The 7,894-nt window shown below is 44.4% G+C and overlaps 1 protein-coding gene across 1 annotated transcript; it reads left to right on the forward strand.

The window, feature by feature from the left end:
* Positions 1-582: 582 nt before the first annotated feature.
* Positions 583-7,548, forward strand: LOC126576557 (putative nuclease HARBI1). Its single transcript, XM_050237866.1, is given in 4 exon segments — positions 583-771; positions 774-855; positions 858-1,130; positions 7,343-7,548. Coding segments are annotated over 4 exon segments (750 nt in total).
* The last annotated feature ends 346 nt before the right edge of the window (positions 7,549-7,894 follow it).

A 7,894-nucleotide genomic window follows, 5' to 3' on the forward strand; every position in this document is an offset into this window, starting at 1 on the left:
CCATTGGGAGCATTCCAGCTATTTTTTTTAAATAAAAATAGTTTTTGAATGTGTATTGAACACCTTCACTCAAATTGTTCAAAATATTGAAAAAGATTTCCCTTATATTAAATGTAAAGGCTCACATAAAAATATGTGCACCTATGCAATCACTATAAGCAGTAGGCTGCACAATCCTGTTCCACAGATGCGGCGTATAGCTTCATGATGCGGCCTTGCTGCGTGTTACCACAACCAAAACTACAAACGTTATAAACAAAATGAGCAGAGTTAATAGTACCTATTGTGGTTTTCGAACGTTCGACAACTCGAATGAAATATCTCGAATCGATTTGAGCAATAGTTGGCATTGTTGCTTTCCGTTCGAGTAGCTCAAAAGCTAAAAGCTAAAAATGACCGAGACCAAATGAGACATTATAGACAAATGACCGAGACCAAATGAGACATTGAGATTGGAACATAGCAATTGCAATTGGACAAGATTGGAACATAGCAATTGCGCAACCGACGTTTTCTATCATATTTCGGCAAACGCTGAAAATCTTAGAAGAAACACAGTGCCCAAAATGGATTACGACAGAAATGGATGAAAGGGAGCAACAAGAAGCACGGCGATATTTTTATGAACTTAGTGGAATACCGGGTGTCGTAATGTGTGTTGATGGTACACAGGTTAAAATAATAGCACCGAAGCTTGACAGAGATCAACACTTCAACAGGAAAGGATTTTATAGTTTAAATGTGCTGATGCTCTGTGACCATAAAATGGTTATCAGATACGATACGTCAATGCTAGGTACAGTGGAGCAAATCATGACGCTCATATATGGAGTGTTTCTGGAATAATTTGTTTGCTGAGAAATATGAACTTGGAAACAGAGTTTTCAAAGTACTTGCCGATTCCGCATACCCATCGAAACGTTGGATTATTACGCCGAAGAGAAATGCTCCTGTAAATTCTACAGAAGCTGTGTTTAATGACTCTCGTGCAAAAGCAAGACAGATAATTGAGCGAACGTTTGGATTGCTAAAGAATAGATTTCGGTGTCTATTGGGAGCGAGACAGTTACATTATACTCCTGATATGGCCGCAAGAATTACAAATGTATGTTGCGCATTGCATAATTTTTGTATTTCAGAAAGATTCATTGAATGCAATTAATTAAATTACTATTAATTTGACTGATATTTTAGTTCACTGTTTAATTGATTAAAAAAAGAGTTGTTATCAATTGTTTCACACAAACTTATTTTTTATTAAAGGACAAAAAAACAAAAAAAAACAAAACCTTAAAATTATTTTTTTTGCCTTTTCAAGGCAGCACACAGCTCTCAATTCATTTTGGCTGAAGCCTCAAATGCTTCGCAAACCATCTTGCAACTTTCTATAAGACGTTCTTGGACATGCTTTGCTTCCGATTCCAGCATCGATTTCATTAGATCTGCCATCTCTCTATTTTGTAGAGAGTTATTATTTTGTATTTTTTTGTCATTAGATCTGCCATCTTCTGTAGCACGTCATCCAATTTTGAACGCTTGCCTTTTTTTTGCTGGAGCTCTTGTTTGCCTATTTTCTTCGCTAACTGATGGATCCTGTGAGTTTTCAGGTTCCATGGGATTCGGTTCCACGGTGTATCCAAAACACATAGCGTTATTTCCTACTACCGTTTTGTTTAACTCTGTTAGCGATATAACTCTTTCTTCTAACTCACTAATGGGCTTCGACACATTCGGCCCACCACCGGTAGCAAGAAGAGACGCTTTATTTGTTCAAAGTTTCTTCTTTACTGCGCACTTGTAATCGAACCAAACCTTAAAAAAAATAGTAGAATAATTAATTATTAGAACGACTATTGAAACTTTAGCTACGCTTACCTTCTTCCATGCGGCCGACGATTTTACTGGTGGCCCAACGGAATTCAATTCGGTGGCTACGTTTTCCCAGAAGCCAGACTGGTCGCCTTTTTTAAGAGCCCTTGCTATTTCCGGCTCCGTTGTGTGCGTGTGGTTCGGCCGTCCGATTCCGAATTATCCCTAATGAGCAATGTTAAGATAAATAAACGTCTTTATTTTTGCATTTAAAATAGCTACTTACATTTTCCAATGCGTTCCGTTGTATTCCGTTTTCTGCTATCTCGTGTACCCCGACATCGGCGAGGCGCCGGATTTGGATCTTTAAAATAACGACAAAAGAATAAAAATGAATTGATCGTGCGTACTACACACTGCACGTTGCCTTCGCACACCTACCGAGGCCTACATAGGCGTAGAGTCCATTTTGCATTGAAACTATAACAATTGCTCTTCTATTTTTTTTGCTTGTTCATTACTGCGGGCTTTTCTGCCACCAATTTGGCCTATACCGCTCTTGTACGCTCAGTTTGGTCGTGCATTTGCAATCACTCCTGTAGTATACAGATGCACCACCGGTGAGCGTGGTGGAAGCGGTAACCACCATACCGACCGAGCACCATAAGGTAGGCGGAATACGTGGGCTGAGCATGTTACCTGGCTGACCGGCGATACTACAAAGTACTCATCATGACCACAGGAGGGTGGCATTTTTTGCGGCCTGTGCATTCAAATCATGTATCACCGTTGTCGGAGCACTTTTGCTTTTTTTGGCAGAGCATCCGGATTATTTATTTATTTATTTATTTATCGGTAAGTCCTCAAGACGTCGCACCAGCGCGTTATCTTGAGCGCCTTGGCCGTTCGCAGCAGCGGCTCGTGCATGGCTGGCGCGAACCGAAGGCTACCGGTGTAGATAAACTGGACGATCGCTTCGATGACATCGGCATGCACATCGGAGGGCATGATCAGCACTTTGACGTGCATCTCCATTTGGTTGAAGTAATTGTTGCAGGCGCTTAGGCGACCCATCGCTGAACTGCAAGGTCAAGTCGCCGTGCCTGGTTTCGTTGAGGAAGGTTTTGAGCTTTTCCAACACAATCTGCCCCCAGTCGTGCGACTGCATTGTCTAGTCGGTCCAGTTAGTTGATTGTATGTTAGTGCCGGGTGTTGAAAACCACGCTTTTCTTGAAAAACGTTCCACCAAAACCAAAGCCGGGCAAAAACCAGCGCCTCCGGAAGTCCGTTGTCGTCTAATCGTTCCCGTAATCGTAATTTGACCGTTCCATTATTTGCAACCAACTTAAAAATGAATGCCCGGGGAGCTAGCTACTCTGGTCTCGCAGAGCGACACAAATTACTATATACTAAAATTTATCTTGGCCACGTACCAATTTATCCAACTCGTTGGCATCAGTCCCAGCTTCGGCAGATCTTCGATCAGGTTCAAGTTCGTTGTTCGGCATAGTGCACCTCCTCACGACCAGGATGCAACAATGCAATGTGTGAATGAAAAGGAAAAAGAAAACCACACGTTTCGACCGTTTATCCTCCTTTTATGAAGGATTGTTTGAAACGCTGCACGATTCTTGCAAAGGGATAATGATCGCTCGATAAAATTGTTGCCACTTTATGCAGCAACAAATATGTTTTATAGTCATCGATTAGTAGCGAGCGAATAGGCGTGTAAGTCTCTGCGTACCAGAACGTGACACTGTCAGTTCTGCCCTTAAAACCTTAGCGAATCCATTCAGCATGCATAGCGGCCGGTACCGCAGTTTCATAGTCCCCTGCCGCAGTTGCTTGTCGCTTTCAACTTTTTTTTTCATTGCTAGTCGACCAACTTCTCCAACACATGGTCGGAGTTTGAGAGCCAATTCCGGTTTTCGAACCCTGCCTGTGCGTGGACATGATGCACATCTTCCGCTAGCGTGATAGCGTCTTCTTCGGTTTAGACACTCGCAAGCTGCTTTCGGAAACTGCTTTGCCCAGTGTTTGGCGTTGGTGTGTTTTACGTGCTGTACACTACCGGGTGAGCATGTCGTAGTTGCGCACTTCTCTCTCTTCGTTGGCTGTAATACCTAGCGCGTAACGCCTAACGCTTCTACGCCAGCTCCTACATGTGTTTGTAACATCATCCTTGTTGATCTTCCATCCTTGTACATTTGCTTGCATTACTTTGATAATCATTTTTTCCGTATGAGTTTATTACTTCACCCTTGGGTTTTTTTTGACTGTTGTTTTTGTTCTAAGATTGCTTGAGAGAGGTTTCATCCTTGCCCAATTTGTTGAATGTTGGCTTTTGGCTTCGTGTATGCATTTAGTTTCATTGTCAGAGTACTTCTGGCCAGGTGTACCTTCTTTATTATTTTCCATGTTTTCTATTTCGGTGTTCTGTGTTTCCTTTTCTTTAATGTCCTTTTTTCTACGTACGAATTGTAGAATTTCTTGGATGTGATATTTTCAGTGTCCATATTAATTTTCGTTACCAGTTGCGCGATTCATTCCCGTTAATCTTGCTCTTTTGTTTCTTGTGTGTTTTTTGTGACTGTTGATGCTCCTTTCTCTGTCCCTTTTCTTTGGTACTTCACATTCTGCTGATTTTTAGCGTGTTAGCACATGTTCGTTGTCTATGACCTCGGGATGAAAGGACATACCTTCTCATCCGTCTTTTTTTTTTTTTTTTTTCTTCCGTTTAACAAACTAGGTGGAATACTAATGTACGAACCTGAGGAAGCCCCTCGGGAACAGTGTAGGACTCTCACCCACTAAACCACTAGCTTGGTTTTCCATCCGTCTGGCTTCCCCGTAGGAGATCCTTTTTTCCGCTTGGATGCGTTGGATTGCACATTTATCAAGGTATACTGGGCAGTTCTTGTCCAGGGTATGGTGGTTGTCTCCACATGACACACATTTGATTTCGGTGCATGCCTTCCCGTACATCTGTTTGCTGCATTTGGCGCACGCTTGCTCGCCGTGGCACCTTTTTCAATTTTTCCAGTCAATTTTTCTTGGGATTCGCGGCGATTAGGTTACCATTCTTGTCCTTTCTTGTTTGATGACTTGAACCTCCGCCACATTTTGTGATTTTTATTCGTTCCGAATTTCTTCTTCTTCCATGAACAGAATATCGTCTCATCTTACCGCCCCCTTCGATTGGTTTATAGTGGGGTGTTCGATTACTTTAATAGGGATTGTTTCCTTTCCCCATTCACACTTCTTGATCTTTTCCAGTTTTCTCGCCTGTCTGATGTTCTTTACTCTCACTAGGATTTTGCCTTCGCGAAGCCTTCTGGCTTCCAAAGGGCTTCCAATGGTTGTTGTGTTGTTTCAGCACTCGGCTTATACTTTTATTCGGCAGCGGTATCGCGGGTACAAGCTGCGTGCGCTCCTGTTGAGCGTTGAGTGTAGGTTTTTGTGTCAGTAGCTAAGCCAATCTAATCTGCTCTAATTTGATACTTATTCTACGTGTGGTTGGTGAGGCGCGTCTCCATGACCCGCGTCACCACAGGACCCCCCTTCCCCCCACCACAGCGGCGGAGTCGCGATTCCATTGCCGGATGTTTGTAGACACGTGTGTGTGCTTATTTGCGAAATTGTACTTTTTTGTATTTTTTTCGGGTTTATCTGTGGGTAAATCCAACGATTCGAAGGCCGGTTATAGCCGATCGATGGAAATTGACTCATTTTTCCCATTTCCGTTGATTACGTTCCTGGAGGCCGGTTTTAACTCTGTCCACTCCAACGAAAACTTTTTTGCACTCCTTCAATTCTTTTGACATGTACGCTTTGTTGTTGACCGTGCCTATCGGTGGTATTGGCTTCACGTGTTTAAATGATTCTTTTAGCTTATCTATGAAATCCGGTAGGTCTTCAGCCGTGAGGTTGTTGGAGGGTATGAATACTTCGGCCGGCAGTCTTAGACTTTGACCATACACCATCTCTGCGGGTGATCCTTTTAGCTCGGTTTTGAGAGATATCTGTATTCCTAATAGAATTAGTGGCAGGTTTCGCCTCCATCTTGCGCTATCTTCACAGGCTTTGATCGCCGTTGCCTGTGAAACCTCTGTACCATGCCATGTGCTTATGGGTGATATGCTGTGGTCTTTATGTGGTTGGTGCCAGGCAGCTTTGCCAGACAAAACGTCCCTAAACCTTGCCGTGGTGGAGGAGACGAAATCCACGAGGTTGGTGACGGTTGAACGCATCGGCATAAAACCATGTTGGCGAGGGCTGATCCAAGCGCGCACCGTAGATAAAAGCGTGGGGTGGATAACAGATTCGAAAACCTTGCTACAGTTACTGACCAGCGAAATCCCTCTGTAATTAGCCACGCAAGATTTGTTCCCTTTTTTGTGAATTGGGATAAGGTGTGCTCTACGCCAGGAGACTGGGAAGGTTTTAGAATCAAGAAACATTTCGAACAGTGTCGCAAGCGGAGCTGCCAGGAAAGGAGCACAGTTTTTCATAACCGCGGCTGGGATGCCATCGGGCCCGGGAGAGTAGGACAGACGAAGATTTCGTAGAGCATTCCCGACCAATTCAACGCTAACCGCAAACTCATTCACCCAGAAAACCCCTGGTGGGGTGTACGCGAGGCCAGAAACGAGTTCGGATGGGTCTTGTATCGGAGAAGAACGAGCTGAGGAGTTATGAGAGCTGGCGGAAGGGGAAGCTTAAAAACTAACGATAGAGGAGAGTGATACGTATCCAGGTTCACAAGCAGTGAGATGAACATGAACCACGTACAGGATATGTATCCCGCTTGGACGCATCATCTGCGATTAATCGCTTAATCTCTGATGAGCGTGGGATACGGGAGGGCGCTTAGCCTGGTTCTAATCATCCAGGTCAGTTGATGATGATGATGATGTACTTTCATACGAATCATACCTCTGAGTATGGTTCGTAGCTGGAACATCAAAATGAAAAAGAGAGGAATGTAAAAAAGTTTGACACACAGTTAAACACAAAATACTCACTGCCCACGGTTGGAAGTTTCACCATGGACCTCTTTGATATGGCGTTTGAGGTTCCATTGTGATCTAAACGTTTTAGTGTACTTATTGCACGCATATTTCTTTTCACCATGACTCCTTGTGATACGGTCAGTGAGCGCCGCTTGTGATTTAAACGTCTTTGTGCAATCAGTGCACGCATATTCTTTTCACCATGGCTCCTTTTGATACGGTCAGTGAGCGCCGCTTGCGATGTAAACGTCTTTGTGCAATCAGTGCACGCATTTTTCTTTTCACCATGACTCCTTTTGATACGGTCAGTGAGCGCCGCTTGTGATTTAAACGTCTTTGTGCAATCAGTGCACGCATATTTCTTTTCACCATGGCTCCTTTTGATACGGTCAGTGAGCGCCGCTTGTGATTTAAACGTCTTTGTGCAATCAGTGCACGCATATTTCTTTTCACCATGGACCTCTTTGATATGGCGAATGAGCAACGATTGTGCTCTAAAGGCTCTTGCAGACTGGTTGCAGTACGTGTGGCAGTGTACTACACGCTCTGCCAGGAATGCAAGGCGTGCCAGCACACCGATGTGGCGCTGGTGCGGCTCGAGTCGCTCTGTCCCTTCCCGGTGGAGGCACTGCAGGACAAGCTGGCCCACTACACGAAGGCGCGCGAGTTTGTTTGGAGCCAGGAGGACACCGTTACTTTGACGCCTGTGCGTGCAGCTGCGCTTTAAAAGCATGTGCGAAAGAAGGGTAAGCGCTTTGGACAGACTGCCATATCTTATGCCACCTTCGCTTTTACTCACACACTCTCCTTGGCCACAGATTCAGTATCGCGGACGTCCCGAAGCGGCAACGGTGGCCGTCGGTTCTGGTCCCTGGTATGCTAAGTTGGCGGAGGAGATAGTCAACACCACCTTCCAAACCGAGGAGGGCCGCAGCACCATTAAACACATTCTATTAATGCCCAATAGTGGCCGCCCCATTCGCCCATTTTTGTTTCTTTTCTCACGAAGGATAGCACAGGTGCCATATCTATCACACATCGCTTTCGCGTAGCTCCAGCAAACCCGAGTATTG

This window comes from Anopheles aquasalis, chromosome 3 (assembly GCF_943734665.1).
Source record: "Anopheles aquasalis chromosome 3, idAnoAquaMG_Q_19, whole genome shotgun sequence".
In the NCBI taxonomy this organism is placed as follows: domain Eukaryota; kingdom Metazoa; phylum Arthropoda; class Insecta; order Diptera; family Culicidae; genus Anopheles; species Anopheles aquasalis.